Source organism: Tauraco erythrolophus, chromosome 25 (assembly GCF_009769465.1).
Source record: "Tauraco erythrolophus isolate bTauEry1 chromosome 25, bTauEry1.pri, whole genome shotgun sequence".
NCBI classification, from domain to species: Eukaryota; Metazoa; Chordata; class Aves; order Musophagiformes; family Musophagidae; genus Tauraco; species Tauraco erythrolophus.
In genome coordinates, this window is record NC_141489.1 from 4908730 (window position 1) to 4924887 (window position 16158).

The 16158-nt window shown below is 60.5% G+C and overlaps 1 protein-coding gene across 1 annotated transcript; it reads right to left on the minus strand.

The window, feature by feature from the left end:
* Positions 1 to 236: 236 nt before the first annotated feature.
* LOC104384177 (SWI/SNF related BAF chromatin remodeling complex subunit D2) lies at positions 237 to 8374 on the minus strand. The gene is given in 13 exon segments (XM_086626762.1): positions 237 to 560; positions 668 to 769; positions 866 to 988; positions 1156 to 1291; positions 1595 to 1692; positions 1971 to 2132; positions 2767 to 2868; positions 4853 to 4884; positions 4887 to 4947; positions 5122 to 5241; positions 5355 to 5477; positions 6026 to 6068; positions 8196 to 8374. Coding segments are annotated over 13 exon segments (1332 nt in total). The 5' UTR covers positions 8372 to 8374; the 3' UTR covers positions 237 to 506.
* Between the last annotated feature and the right edge of the window lie 7784 nt (positions 8375 to 16158).

The following is a 16158-nucleotide window of genomic DNA, read 5'->3' on the forward strand; positions in this document are numbered from 1 at the left end:
CTTTTTTTTTTTTCTCCTTTTTTTTTTTTATAAAACCTGTTCACAAAAATAGTGCAAAACATCGGGCACCAGCGGGAAGGGGGCTGGCGTTTGGAATGCTCAAACTTGGTTGAAGAGGGGCAGGGCTGGGCCTGCCTTCGCAGCGGCGGGGAGCAGCTGGGCTCGGGGGGGGCTGGCAGCACCTCCTGCTCCCTACTTTTCCAGGATGGGCTTTTGGCCAGAGGAGGGGAGGGAGCAGGAGGGCTGCGGGGCAGAGGAAGGGCGGATGCATAAAGCAGGATGCATTAACGCAGCAGAACTTTGGGGGAGGACCAGGGAACCCTCTGCTGTGCTCTGCCTGCGGTCAGAGCTTCCTGGCCGAGGGGAGCCCAGGGGTGCCAGTGACTCCCTATCCCTCCAGGCACGTAGGGTTTGTGCAAGTGCTGTATTTGATTCCAGTAAGAAGTACCGTCAGGCTCAGGCAGCAGGGAGAGGAGAAGGAGCTCCCGAGCCTCCACCAGCCCCGTTTAGGTGAGGCGGATCCCGAGCACTTGTTCCAGTTCCTGCCGACGCTGCTGGACCTGCACGAGACAAGGGCAGTCAGGCAGGGAGAGGGGCTGCCCCACAGACCCCCCCCGCTGCCATCCCAACCCACTGCAGCACCCCCTGGGCACATTCCGGAGCCCACCTTGGCGAAGATGTGTCTGCCCACAGCCTCCTGCGCCCAGGGCTGCTGGTAGAACTCGGCTCGCCGTTCCTCCTCGGGGTTCCCAATCACGTCTGTTATGATCTGAGCGAAGCACGGGGTGGGGGGAACACGGGGTGAGCACCGGGGATGGCCCCTTCCCCCCTCCCAGCCCCTCACTGCCCAGCCCCAGGGTTTCACCTTGAGGTCCCTCCTCTGGGATTTGATCCATTCCTGGATGAAATCCTGCGGGTTGTTGCTGAAGCTCAGCATGAAATCGCGCTGCGTCTTCAGCTGGTTGATGGATTCAATGGTCTCATGGATCTGGGGAAGACGACAAGGGGTCAGAGACAGCTGTCCCCCTTCCCTAGAACAGGACACAGCTGCCCCCCAGCTCTGCGGTGCGGTCCCAGGAGTGCCACCCCAGCTGAGCCCCCACTGCTGGGCACAGCTGACCCCTCGCAGGGGTCTGGGTTGCCCCCACCTCCCACCTTGGCATCCAGGGAGGCGATCTCCTGCTGGTTGGTGGTGGAAGCCAGGAAGTTGCTCATCTGAGCTTTCAGAGGATCATCCACCTCCACATCAATGTCGTAGCAGGCCGTCTTCTTCTGGTCATTGGGGTCCACACTGGGAAGAAACAGGGTGGTGGTGGGGGGGGAAATCCTCAGCCTCCACCCTGATGGAGGGGTGGATTGACCCCCCAACAGAAACACAACTACCCCACAGACTGCCCCAGGGAGCCCCCGATTTGTTAAGCTGATTCTTCGCCTCCCGACTGAGTTGTGCTCACTGCTGCTTTGGGCTGGAGACCTCGTAGACTCTGCAGGTGCTGCCCTCCTCCTCCTCCTGCACCCCACTGGGGAGGGAATTCCTGCCCCTCCACCACACCAGCCCTGGGGAAACACTGCCCAGCGCACCCTCCACCTCTACCTGATGGTGTGGTTGATGATGATGGGATCTGGGTGCTGCAGGAGCCCTGCCAGCTTCATGGGGATCTCAGAGAAACGCATGCGGACGCAGTTAAAGATCTGGAAGGGCAGAGCAGAGCGTTAGCTGCCCACACCAGGGGCTCCTTCCACCCATCACAGAAAGGGCCAGGCAGGAGGTGGGGAATCACCCAGCCCTGATTTGTGCATGGAGAGCTGATGGATGCAAGCCAGGGCCTGGGAAAGGGGCATAGATTGAGACTGGGCAGTCTGGAACATCTGTTTGAGCCAGAAAAAGATGCTTTTTCTGGCCTTTCTGGGGGTGGGAAGGGTGCTCTCCTCCCAGCCAAGCGTGCTGGCACGGCGGGGCGAGGGCTGACCTGGCGGAAGTAGCGGTTGCAGTTGATGTACTCCTTCTCGTGACTGTCCTGCAGCTTGTTGTGCTTGATGTAGAGCCAGAGCGCCTGCATGATGCTGGCACGGGTCTGGGTGTGCACCCCGAGCAGGCGAGCCAGGCGAGGGTCCAGTTTGTACTGCGGTGGCTGCAGGGACAGGCAGGATGAATCGCAGGATGGTTTGGGTTGGAAGGGACCTCCAAGATCATCCAGTTCCAACCCCCCTGCCACAGGCAGGGACACCTTCCACTACACCAGGTTGCTCAAAGCCTCATCCAACCTGGCCTTCAACACTTCCAGGGATGGGGCAGCCACAGCTTCTCTGGGCAACCTGCTCCAGTGCCTCAGCACCCTCAGAGGGAAGAATTTCTTCCTTAGATCTAATCTAAACCTCCCCTCTTTCAGTTCAAATCCGTTGCCCCTTGTCATTATCACTATATACCCTTTTCCAAAGCCCCTCTCCAGCTTTCTTGTAGCCCCTTTAGGTACTGGAAGGCTGCTGGAAGATCAGCCTTCTCTTCTCCAGGCTGAACAGCCCCAAAGGGGCTGGCACTTGCAAGGGCCCGTCCTGTGGATCTGCTGCCCCTATGCAGCCCTTGTGTCACACACTTGTGTCACCACAGGCTGCAGGGTCTGTGCCTGGAGCTCTCTGGGTTCTTTTCCCTCCCCACAGCCCCCCCAGTGGCCTCATATTAAGGCTCTGCCCCAGCTCAGGCCCGTTTGCCCCCAACAGACCTCCCAGGTGCTGGCGGAAGGGCTGCAGGGCACGGCGGTCCCCTACCTGGTGATCCAGCATGAGCAGCAGAGTGCACTTCACATGACGTCGCCGGGGACGCTTCACTTGGAAACCGTCGGTCTCCTGGGTTGTGGGCAGCCGGTGCCACTACGAGAGACCAAGGGGACACTGGGCAACTCCAGGACCATGACAAAGGCACCTGCTAACAGGGTTCAGGTCTGCAGCCAGGAGCAGAGCGAGCCGGTGCTGGGGCTCTGCGCAGGGCTCTAACAGAGCAGACGGCCTGGATCCCACCCAGGCAGATCCGGGAGTCTGGCCCCAGTGGACTTCAGCGGAGAGCCCACCCGCTCCGACAGACACCGCTTGATGTGCTCCAGCCCAGAGGCGGATGGGAGTTTGGGTGGGCTGGGGTAGTTACAGCCCTGAACACTCCATGTCCAGGGCTCAAGCAGCTCCTGGAGTCCGTGCAGGACCAATCCTGCCTCAGCCAGTACCGGGGCTGAGCATCGGAGCTGCTCTCACAAACCACCCCACGTGTAAAGGGGATTTGCCCCCACCGCAGGCACCACCACAGGAACAAGTGTTTCTTGGGGCGAAGAGCAGGAGCTGGGTGCAGGGAAAGCACCGCTCCAGGCAGGAGCACCCAGAAAACGTCCCCTCCCACTCACAGGCTCTTCATCTCCCCGAGGGCCTTCCAGCCAGGCGGCAGGCTGGGAGGCAACAGGGCAGACCCTTCACAGAAGGACAGAATGTCAGGGGTTGGAAGGGACCTCAAAGGATCATCTAGTCCAATCCCCCTGCCCGAGCAGGACCACCTAGGTCAGATCACACCAGAACACGTCCAGGTGGGTTTGGAACATCTCCAGAGAAGGAGACTCCACAACCTCTCTGGGCAGCCTGTTCCAGTGTTCTGTTCCCCTTACTGGGAAGAAGTTCTTCCTCATGTTTAAGCAGAACCTCCTATGTTCCAGCTTAGATCCATTTCCCCTTGTCCTGTCATTGGATGCCACTGAGAAGAGCCTGGCTCCATCCTCATGACAGTCACCCTTTCCATATTTATAAACATTAATGAGGTCCCCCTCAGTCTCCTCTCTCCAAGCTAAAGGGACCCAGCTCCCTCAGCCTTTCCCCATCAGGGAGATGCTCCACTCCCTTCATCATCTTTGTGGCCCTGCGCTGGACTCTCTCCAGCAGTTCCTTGTCCTTCTTGAACTGAGGGGCCCAGAACTGGACACAACATTCCAGATGTGGCCTCACCAGGGCAGAGTAGAGGGGGAGGAGAACCTCTCTCAACCTTCTCACCACACCCCTTCTAATACACCCCAGGGTGCCATTGGCCTTCTTGGCCACAAGGGCACATTGCTGGCTCATGGCCATCCTGCTGTCCACCAGGACCCCCAGGGCCCTTTCCCCTGTGCTGCTCCCCAGCAGTTCAGTCCCCAACTCGTACTGGTACCTGGGGTTGCTCTTACCCAGGTGCCAGACTCTACACTTGCCCTTGTTGTATTCCAGTAAATTTCTCCCCAACCAACTCTCCAGCCTGCCCAGGTCTCTCTGAATGGCAGCACAGCCCTCAGGTTTGCCAGCCACTCCTCCCAGTTTAGTGTCATCAGCAAACTGGCTGACCATGCACTCTATTCCCTCATCCAAATCATCGATGAATATGTTGAACAAGACCCTTCTTCCCCCGGTGCTGGGACGTCCAGACGAGCCTTCCTGCAGCACCATCCCCTGCGCTGGGCCCCACTTCTGCAAACCTGTGGGGCTCAGAGCTGCCTCCCAGAGCCACATCCTCCCTGTGGCCCCACACCCTCAGCTCTAGCAGGCATGAGGGGGTTAAGAGCCGAGCAGGCAGCAGTTGCTGCCAGCAGCCATCACACCAGCCAGCACCAGGGAGGAAAACACAGCCATGAACTCGAGCCTGGTGAGCACGGCAGCGTGATCCCCAGGGAGGGCTCAGCACCAGCCCCCAGCACCCAAAAGCACCCTGCCCAACCCCCTCTGGCAGTGGGACACGCTGGGGAGCTGAGTGCCCACGGAGCGAGCGGCAGGTCCGTCTCCCCTCGCCCGCTGGGGATAACGGCTCTCCCCACGCTGCCCGGGGCGCGAGCCGGGAGTCTCCCGTCTCAACCTCCACCAGGTGGTTGTCCGGCCCGTACAGCTCTTGTCCAGCTCGATGACAAGGCTCTTGAAAAAGGAGGAGAACTTCCTCTTCTGCTTACTCGGCTGTGGGACAGAGCAGGAGAGACTTGGCCTGACAGTGCCAGGCACGGAGGGTCCCAGCCCAAACCCCCTCCGGCAACCCAGGGAGCAGAGGGCCGCGTCCACCCAGCCCAGCTCCCAGCACAGAGCACCAGTTCTCCTCCCACCACCCAGTTTCATCCCTGCCTGCATCCTTACGTCCTCCAGCAGTTTGCCCTCCACACGTAGCTCCCAGGAGGCCACGCGCTCACCACCCTCCCCTTCTTCTTTAGCTGGGGTGAAAGTGTTGGAGATGTAAATCCTCAGCTTCCGCTTTTGCTGTGGAATAGGAAAACAGAGGGGGGGATGCTTGGAGCGAGAGGGGTGGCTGGCAGCACCCACGGCAGCACCCACCTTGTAGCACCCCCTCCCCAGCCAGGGCTGCCACGCACCGTCAGCGGTTTCTTAATGGCCTCCTGAATCTCCATCCTCTTCCGAGCGATGGTTTGGTCCAGCTTGCGCTCAAAGGCGAGGAGGTCCATGTAGGCCTGGGATTCTGGAACCAGTTCCCGGATCTGTCAAATGGAAATGGTCAGTCCCTTGTGTGCTGGGATGGGGCTGTGCCCCACGCACCAGCCCCAACAACACTACCAGTGCTGGGCTGACACACCAAGGAGTCACCCATTTCTCATTTTCGATGAAGACTACGGCCCCAAATCCCAGAGCTGAACTGCAGAGCTCAGTTTGGAGCCTGGCACCATGCCCAGCAGCCTGCCTGGTGTCATGGGCAGCTAATGGATTGTCAAGAGGGACCCCCCAGGAGAGGTTTGGGGTTCTCCTGGGGTCTCCACCCCAAGCCAACGCTGCTCCTTGCTTGCTCAAAGTCCTGCTTGTCCAATCTGAACACACTCCAAACCCTTCCTGCCACCCGCAAGGAAGAGACAGAAACATTCCAGGTCGGTTTGGGACTGAGCAGAAAGGCTGAGCGGGCAGGAGGCAGCTCAGCGAGATCCTCCTCCTCCTCACGGGGACCTCATCACCCCGCTGCCCGGGGAAGGCAGCGTGGATGCACCACCTCCCTCCAGCAGCTCAGCTCCTTCCCACACACCGAGGCAGCGCTCACCCTCTGCGGCAGGACCTTGTCAGCCATCTTCCTCCTTTTCACCCTGCAAAAAGCACAGAGACAGGCAAAAAAAAAAATAAAATAACACCGCAAGTTCCTGCAGGACACCTTGTGGTGTCACCTGCCTGGTGGGAAGCTACTGCGTGTGCCCCTGGGGCAGCAGCGGGTCCCAGGGGACAACACCGAGCTCCGCTGGCACGCCAGGAGCCCCGTGGCTCTTTTGGCTCCATCCAGGCCACGGAGGTGGCCAGGGTCCGGGGAGGGGAGTCACAGCGGCAGCGCCAGCTGCATGCCACGTGGATGGCTCCCAGGTGTCAAGGCTCCCGCTGCAGCGAAGAGGTCTGGGGCAGCAGGTCCCCTTTTTTGGGCTGCTCTGCGTGACAGGGATGTTGGACTTGCAGGAGGGGAGCAAAGAAAGGCTGTAAGAGCATCTGGAGCACAAGCCCTTGGATTAGTGCTGGAAAACAAACGCGTAAGAAATTACAACCCTGTGGGCAAGGCAAGATGAGTCCAGGGGAGAAGGTGGAGGACGTCTAGAGCTATCACCAGGGAAGGAAATCCAGTCCCTGGTTTCAGTTTGCTTTGCTGCTGCCGCCTGCTGAAGGTGCTGCAGGGCAGGAGCAAGGAGAAGGTGGTGTAAGGCAAAGCTGCGGCTGCAGCACCGCGTCCCCGAGTTTCCTCCTGGAAGCAGCCGTCACGTTCTCCCAATGCTGCAAACCAAAGCCCAGTGCCAGGAGCTCACTGAAAACCAGTATAAAACCAATTAGCCTTGCCACGGTGGGGCTGAAATCCTCGTGGGCAGAGGGAGCAGAGTGGCTGTTAGAGCCACAGCGCAGCTGCAGCCTCGCTCAGAGCCACTGTGGCTCGCTCCGAGCTCGCAGCATCCCGTCACACCACGGGCCCGGGGCTCTCCTCCCCTCCCTGCCAGCCCCCCCCAGCCTGAGCCCACCCCGATGCCCGGTTCATTTCACGCTCAACGCCTGGGTACGCGGGGCGATGCTCTCCCCCCGTTCTGCTGCACACGTGAGGGAGAGATGGGGCAGAGTCCGGCAGGCAAAGGGAAGTCCCTCTCCCTTGGCAGCAGGCGAAGCAGCAGGGCAGCAAACGTGGGTGCTCGTGTCCAAGGTGCACCAGCTGCCCCATGGCTGCTCGTGCAGGACACGTCGGGAGGGCCAAGAGGGGGGTCAGGGCACTTCTTTGAGCCTTTCCTGTTGCATTAAACGCTTCCAGCCCTGCGGGGTTTGGCCACCTCGTTAGCAGCTGGCAGGTCCTGATCCCCTGATCCGCAGCCGGCCAGGGGTGAGGATGCTCGACCAGCCGAGCATGGCTGATCCCACGCAGGCAGCCCCCGGGAACGGAGCCGCAGCCTTATCCGCCCGCTGACGTCCTTGCAAGCTGCCCCTTGTCCTTAATCTCCAGCCTGCCCTGGAGCACCGAAGGATGCGCAGAGGCTGCGACTCCCCGCGGAGGGATCACGGAGCCAAGCAAGCTGTCGGCCACCAGCCCTGCCACACGGCCAGGACAGGGAACGGGACCGGAGCATCCATTAGGACCAAGGGACTCTGTCCTGAGAAACAGCTTCCAGTCATCGAGAAGCCCTCACGGAAAACAGAGCAGAGGGATTGGCCGCGTTGTGAACAAGCGTGGCGCTGCTGGCAGATTGCCTGGGGGTTGCTGAGACCCAACGAATGGTCCGACCAAGACCACAGCTCCGGGGAGCAGCTCTGCAACCTGCCACCCCTGTCCCCTGTTCCCACCCGTGCCCGCGCCTGCCAGACCCAACACGAGCCCCCATGAGAAGGGGAAAGACCCCAAGGAGCCGGTGCTGGGCCCTGTGACAAGCACAAACACATGCAGCGAGGCTTTTTGGTTACTGGTGTGGAGATCAGAGCTGCGAGCTGAGGGATCTCTGCCCCCAGCCTCTCTCATCGCAAAATACACCAGCCCTGAGCTCTGGCAGGTTTCCCACTGCCGGCAGTGCCAAGCAGGGGGACTCTGCAGGCAACCCATGCCTGCTCCCACCCCGCTGCAGGCAGCTCGCCCCTCTGCAGCAGGGCAGGGAGCTGCGGGTTTTTGCGGTGAAGTATAACTGGGATCCAGTGGGTCAAACCAGCCCCCTCCGACCTGCTGCAGGTGTCCATCCCAGAGCAGGAGGGTGCCAAGCCCTTACCCTCTCCTCTGGGTGGGCAGCGGCGGCTGTGCCTGGGGGGTCAGCAGGCGCTTCCTGAAGGGGTCCATCATCGACTGCGGCAGGCCGGGTCTCATCGGGGAGGCTGCTCCGTAGGGGGGTGCTCCCGGTGGTCCCACCTGCAGCCCTGCCATGGGCATCCGGCTGCCCGGCGGCATCCCGGGACGCTGGTGAGGAAGAGAAGAGAGGAAGAGTGTGCATTAAACACTGCCCTGTGAGGGAGCCTGACCTTGGCTGGGGACCAGCAGATGCCACCTGCCCACTTGGTTCTTCCCCAGGAGAGATTTCTGAGGCTGTTCCCTGCGCCAAGGGTGCGGGCGAGGGACAGGGCAGGGAGGAGGGAGGGACATCAGGAGCTGCAGCCTTCCTTGCAGGAAGAGTGACAGGAAAGCAAAACCGGGACGAGCAGAAGCCACTGGCCACAGGGGAAGCCCACCCTGCCAGCCAGCACGAAGCCAAAGCTGTGCACGGCCCCGCGCCACCACACACAGCAGGAGACACCAGACCTGGAGCTGTGCGGGGACCCCCCCCACGAGGGTCATTGCCTGCAAAGCCCCCTCTCCGGGGACAGGAGGGGCTGCGGCACGGCTTTCCTCTCCAGAAAGCACCAGTGCTGGCAGATGCAATGCCCAGGAGGGGAGCGGGGCAATCCCACTTCCTAATGGCACCGGTCACGAGGCCGGCTGGCAGGCAGGGAGGAAGCCAAGCTCCTGGGCGCCAGGGATGGAGGCAACAGCTAACGCCCCTGCCAGCACACCAGCTCCCACCACCATCCTTCCCCCTCCAGGGACCCTGAAAGGGCATTTACGAGCCACGGCACGCCACCTAACCACTCCTGCAAGAGGTCTCGGCCAACTGCAGCACTCGCAGCCCTTCCCCATCCCCTGCAGCAGAGCTTTGGCAAGCCAGCACCTGCGCTGCCAGCTCACAGGTGCCACCAGGTCTACACCCCACACAACCCCCCGGGGCCCTCAACAAACGGTCAGAGCACCCTACGACCCACCAGCCGTCCCTACGTGCTCCAGCCTGCTCCACCGGCAGTCCGAGCCAACCGCCTCCCGGGATCCTTTCATCCTCGAGCTCCCCACTGCCAAGACGCGAGGCCGGGAGAGCCACCAAGCCAGCAGAGCAACATTTCTCCCCTGCCGCAGGCTCCTTGACGTGCCAGGACATCCCCACAGCTCCCCTCCACACAACCAGGGTGCACGCCGTGCCGTGGAAGAGCGCTAACAAAGCCGCCTCTTCATCCCAAAGGAGCCTGGCGAGGCTACACCACGAGCTGATGCGCTTATCTGCAAGCGGGCATTAATTTCAGCATGAATCCCGGGCACAGGAGGGCTGGGGGCACAAGACCACCCCCAGCAGCTTTTACGGGCAGGCTCAGCGCTGCAGGGGGGAGGTTGGTTCGACAGCGGCTGGAGCCAAAACTCACTCAGCTCCTCCCCAAAGAGCTGGTAAATGCAAAACCAAGAGCTCAAGCTGCTCCTGCTCGGGGGCCATGGGCACCTCTGCAAGCGGGAGATCCCGAAAACACACCAACTGCTGCCTCGAGAAGCGTAGTGCAGCTGGGAAGTCAAGGAGCAGCGAGCCACGGGATTAGTGCCGCACGGGGAAGTTCGAAAACACGCGCACGAACCAGGGGCTGGGCCCGTTACACAACAAACACTGCCTCCACCTTTGCTCAGCCGTCCTTCGAAGAGGCACCTCCAGAGCCTGCCCCTGCTGGAGCCCGCTGCTTCCTCCTAACAGCCCCCAGATGTTTCTCTCCTTTTGATCGGCCGCGCTTGCACAACTCCTCGTGACAAGCGGGACGGCGCCGGCATCGCCAAGAGCTGACCGCGGCCAGCGGCACCTCTTTTGCCAAAAATTGCAAGGCAAAACCCCAGTTTCTCTGGGTTTATCAAGAAATCCTCCGTGGCAGGGCCAGGAGGAGGGGCGGCACTGAGATCCGCACCCTTTGCAAAATTAAAAAACAGGCGGTGGGTCAATACCGTTGGCCAGTGCAGCGTGGCTACAGGAGGACTACGCTTCCATAACTGTGCTGACTCACCTGCAAGGGCTTCTGGAGAACAGATAAGCCACGAGAAGAGGCTGTGAGACTTTTTATCGGGAATTTAAGAGCCCCAGGAAAAGCTGTGTCCTGCCGAGGCTGCACACAGTCACCCGCAGCTCCCCAGAGCCACCAAGAGAAGACAGAGAGCTTTCGATGAAAGTCTTGCCCCTGGGTCTTTCTCAAGCCCGAGCAGGAGAGCGTGGTCAGTGCCACAGGGAAACTGCTCTGAGGTCAGGCAGGTTCCCTACGTGACTACATCCAACACCACAACCCCTTCCCGAAACACGCAGACAGGGGAATGCTGCCAGCAGCTCGCTTGGACTAAAAGGTGACGTGGCCACGACCAGCTTCCATCCTCCGGCCAAGGCAGCTCTCACCACCACCACCATGCCCCGAGGTCTGTGCCATCTCCCTCTGCCACTCCTTGGGTCAAGTTTCTGATCTATCCCTGAAATGAGAGATTTGAAGGCTGGCTGAAGTCAGCTGAAAGTGTCTTTGCTCCATATGAGTGACAGCACCTTGAGCAAGCTCTCCCATGTGTCCATCTGCTCTTCAGAGGGCGAGAGACTGCTCAGTTGCAAGAAGAGAAGACAATTCTGTTGGCAGGGAGAGGTTCAGCACAAGGATGAACAGATCTGTCACACTTCGGACTTCAACGGCACCTCCAGAAACATCTGAGAGCCATCAGCCACAGCTCAGCTGCCGGGGGAGCGATTCCAGCCCACCAGGGACCCGCGTTTCATCACTTGGACGAGCTAAAAAGGGAAGGCAGAATCCTCTACGCAGATTTTTTTTTTTTTTCCTTAGTTTACCCTCGAGATTTGCGAAACGCTAATGGAGAAGCCTCTCGGCAAAGCAGGATCAGCCTCTGCCTCGTGTTCAACTGCATCCTTGTCCGGGGAGCCTCAGCCCTCCCGCCTCCTGCCCGAAGGCTGCAGGCTCCCAAAACCCAACTCACGCAAGCACGGTGCAGCCTTCCATCTCCAGCTAAGCCACAAAGCAGCACCACAGCCCCAGCAAGGTGAAGCCAGCCTCCAGCTCCCTTCAGAAGCCCTGGGAATTAGCAGGATGCAAGCGGAGTTAAATTCAGGAAATTTTATTAAGACCGGCTCGAACCAAGGAGACCTTCCTCAGCTCCTTCCTGGCTAACAGAACTCCTCATCCCTCCATCCACCTCTCCTCGCCCAGGGCACAGTGCTGCCCCATCCCCTCCGGGTACTGCCTCGTCCTGCCCTTCCCTGCCCCACCGCCCCTGCCAGCGGGGCGGACAAAGGGCAAACCTTGCCAGCTCAGCTCCGAGGAACAAGCTGGACCTCGTCCAGCGTTCCCCGCGGAGAGCGAGCGGAGCCGTTTGGACAGGGGACAGAAAACAGCTTGTTTCTGTTCCCTGCCAGAGCCGAAGGAACGGACGGGGCTGGCTGCGGTTCGGCGGTTCATCCCAGGTCAACGCGCAGCCCGCTTGCGTTTGGGGAGCTCTGCTGAGAGTCAGCTTCAGTGGGATCCAACGGGAGGCTGGAAAACTTCCCGACGGACGTTTGTTGGCATGACAGGAGCCTCGCCGCCTGCCAAAGGCCCCTTCTTGAGGAAGGGCAGGCCAGAAATCGAAGGCTGGTGGCAGAAAGGAGAAACAAGGGGAGCAATAAACCGCAGGACGGATCTGCAAGAAGAAGCCGGGGTGGAGAGCGAGCTGGGAGGAAAAGCAGCATGTCAGAACACAGCTTGAGAGCCTCCTCGTTTTCCTTCCAAGCCCACAGCTCTTTTCCTGCAGCTCCCCAACGAGGGGGGGAAAGGTTCTTCCCGTTTTGCTCCGTGCAGAAAGGCGCGATCCCACTTTGTAGGCACTAACAGTCGGGGAGCGAGAGCTCACGTGCATCCTTGCCCCGGGGCTTTGGGAGCAGAGCCCTGGCCAGATGCCAGGCAACAATAGCTCTTCCTCCAAGTTCCTCCCCGCATGCCCGGACGGCAGCGCTTCCCATCAGGACAGAGGCAAAAGCGAACCTTGTTTTAATGGGATCTGAGCTCCACATCAGGCTGGTCTCAAGGAGAGCTCAACCCAGGGCTTCATGCGGACCGGGACCAACCAAGCGACCCCCAGCACACCCCCAAAACGGTGTTTCCCCCCCTCTCTTTGTTCAATCTTATCTGTGAGCAAATCCCTCTTGGGAGGGTGCCAGGAAGGGCTCGTGCTGGCAGAGACCTTAATCCGGGAGGCGGCGTTGTTACCGAGATGCCGTTGAGCAGCACCTTGCTCCCAGCAAGTCCCCCAACTCCCCCAGCACAGCTCGTCACGCTCGGAAGACAGGCTGTGTTTGGATACAGGAGGAGTTCCAGGAGTCAGATGGCTTCTCAGCTAAAAACCATAGACGAGGAAGTAGTAAATTAAAGGGAGAAGGGCAAAACGACAGGCAAAGACACGGAGCAGATTTAGGGCATGCGCTGGCAACGCTTCGTGGAGATGTTTGAGTCCGGACAAACCTGCCCGTCTGTGGCCTCACGTCTGAAGCTGCAGATGTTACAGGTCAAAGAAAGGAAAGGTCACAGGGATTCAGATCATAACAGGGGTGTTAATGCCAGCAGGAACAAGGAACAAAGGTGTCGGGTTCCCATCTGAAAGAGAAATTCCGGCCATCTCTAAGGCGGCGTGGAGGCACGCGCAGGAAGAGCGGAGATAGGTGCCTGGCAAAAAACACTGCCTTTGGTGCTGCTGCAGTGCTAAACCACCCAGGGGAACGGCCCTGAGAGCTCCTGAGAAGGTCCTGTGCAGGAAGATGGCCTGAGGGCCTTCAACAGCAAGGTCTGGAGGTGTTTTCCACCTAGCAGAACTTCACTGTCGTGTTTCCCCAAAAGAAACAAAAGGTGCCGTGGTCTCCATTGTTGCATTCCTGCCTCTTGCTCCAAGAGGACAGTGTTCATCTGCTTTGTATCATCACTTAAACTAACTCGAGGCTCAGTCTGTGATGAAACCTGCCTTGGAAACCATCTCCCTTGGGAAGGGTGGGGTCACCCAGCCCAGGCAGCATCACAGCTTTCTGTGCAGCTCCAGCCCTGGCTGTTGCCTCCAGGCCCCCTTCAAGCCAATCCCAATCACCCAATGAGCAGGAACACTGTTTTCCTCTGCTCCCAAGATTGGGTGGATCTCTCCCGTGCCCCACTACACCCCCTCCAACATGTCGAAGGCCACCCCATCTTTCACCAGGCTCCATACCAGCAGCCCACACTTTTCCAGCTCCTCCATCCCGCTGCCTGCATGGGTTTCTCCATGAAGCATGATCCCGTTTTCCTTCACGCTGCTGCCTGCCCAGGGACAGGATCACCGAGCCACAGCTGCTTTCGGGGTTAGGAGCTGCTTGGACTGCAGCCCTCCCGTCCCATGGAAACCAGGCTCTTTCTCGCCAGCAAGTGCCAATGAAACCCTTTTAACGGGGCACCTAACAAACGCTGCTTTTTGCCACCTCTGTGTACCAGCAAAGCACCAGCACAGGGGTAACTCAGAGGCTGGAGCACTGCTTTGCTGTCCCATCTCCACCACGCAGCGCCAAGCTCGCTCCCTGCCACAGCGTCAATCTGGTAACTCAGGAAAAACCTCTCCTAAGCCTGAAACTAGCACCTGAATAAACAGAAAAAAGGCTCTTTCTTGCTGAACTTACACTGGCCAGCACAACCAGGATGCTGGGGGCTGGGACGCAGCCTTGGTATCTGTGCTGCCACCAGCACAGGGACTGGGACAGGGACTCTGTCCGCAGACCCACCACCATCAGCTTATCATTCTCATCCTGGAAAAAACACTCTCCTTCCTGCTCTGGGCACAGCACCGACACCTGGCTGCTCTGGAAATATCAGCTCCCCAAAGGGTCCCAAATCAGCCCCAAAAGGAACTCCCAAAGGGAGTCATCCTCTTGAAATCCCTGCTTGAGCCACCAGTCAATAACCAGCAGGCACGCAAGGATGTCCAAAGGACAAGCATATGTTTAATAATCCCGTGATTAAGGAGCCCCTAAGCACTCACTGACACGGGTGATGGCTGTTGTGTCTCCCAGCACCCAAATAACGCAGTTCTTCGTTAAGCCAGGGCATAACGGAGCAGGGAAGTCCTCTGGGTACAGCAGGGATGGCCACTGGGAGGGGAGGGGCTGCTTTCCTCGGCCTGGGAATTGCAAAACAAAGGACAGACCCTCTGGATCTCACCCGCCCTCCCCTCCCAGGCGCAGGCAGCCCTGCCAGCAAGCTGCCAGCCAGATGCAGCTCACGGCCAGACGCGAGGCATGGCGTTCGCCGCCAGCCCCGGGGCCCGACCGACCCGGCTGTCTCCTGCATCAGCTTGCCGGTGCCAGATACCACGGTGACACACACTCTATGTACATCACCCCACGCCAGCCGTGTGCTCCCACCACCTGCTACCATCACAGCGTTACGGCCAGCAACAGGGGGGAAAGGCAAGCATATGTCAGCCTGTTTACCCGCAGCGGTGAGCTGCTCCCGGCAGGATTTTGCAACCTGCCACACGGAAGGTCAGGGCAAACGATCGAGCGCCTGCCCGGCCCAAACACCTCCAAGTCCAGTTACCGCCAATTCCCGCTCAGACCGACCTTGGCTGCGCCATCTCGGTTTTCGGTGCCGGGCTTTCCGTGGTTTTAAGGCTACGGGGGGAAGTTGTTTCCTCATTTTGTATTAAGGAAGCTTCCAAGCTAGAAATTCCCTCGGCTTGATGTACTTCTCAAAAGTTTTAATTCATGCAAATAAGGCGGCAGCTCTGGAGGAGGCGATCAGTGGCAGACGAGAACGTCTTGCACAACCGCGCTCCTCCATTTCAAGCCTGCTTGGAAGCCTGTGCTTCCCACCAGCCACCCAACAACCCAAACACCCACCCCACGGGTGAGAGCGAACCGACAAACCGCGCGTGCTGCGAGGCGGAAATCCGAGTGCACGTCGGAACACGCTTCTTACAAGAGACGGAGGCTGGAAAAATAAGGGATTTCTCTTGCTTTTCAGGGGTAGGTTTGCTTTCCCCCAACCTTAGCAAGCACCTGCTCTCCTCGTCCACCGCTCCACCATCTCTCCAGCTTCTTGAAGACACGCACCCACGACACCGAGCGGCTACCTCCGCCTCGGCGGACGGCGCAGACAAACAGGTTTCGGAGCAGCTCCGCGCGATGGGAAATGGCTGCGGAGCCGGGCACACGGCTCGCGCCTCCTCCGCTCCAGTCCCCGCCGGGCTCCTACCGGATAACGGGGTCAGGAACGCGGGTTCCTGCCGGGCGGGCACCGACCAGCGCCGCGGGGGCGGAGAGGACGCGCTCCCCGTAACTTTTAACGGGGCGGGAAGTGAGAGGACGGGAAGTAGCAGCGCGCGGAGGTATCCGAACTAAAACCGGCAGGAAAACAACATTATCCGGGATTTAAGTCGCGAGGACCGGTGGAGGTTGGGCTCCGGGCTGATCCCGGCAGCCGGCAGAGGCCCGGCAGCCGCTGCCCCGGCCCGCCGCGGGGAAGGCCCCACCGGCCGGCCCAGCCCCCTGCACCCCCGGGGCGGTTCCGGACCCCCGAGGGGGGTCCCCGCCATCCGCCTCCCGCCTCCTCCCATCGCGAAGCCGACTCACCTGGTACTGCGCGGCGGCCGGGCCCATGGGGCGGTAGCCCGGGGCGGCGGCGGCGGCGGGAGCCGGGTTGGGGCCGCGCAGAATGGCGGGGCCGGGCCCCGGGGGTGGCGGGGCGGCGGCGGGGGGCAGCGGGCTGAGCGGGAAGGCGCCGCGGCCGGCCATGGCGGGGGGGAAGGGGGGCGGCGGGGGCGGCCCCCGCCCGCGCTGTTTACTCGGAAGCGGCGGCGGCGGCGGCGCCCGGAGACGGAGTCAGCGCGCGGCGCCCGCTGGCCCCTCCCCCTGCAAGCTCCGCCCC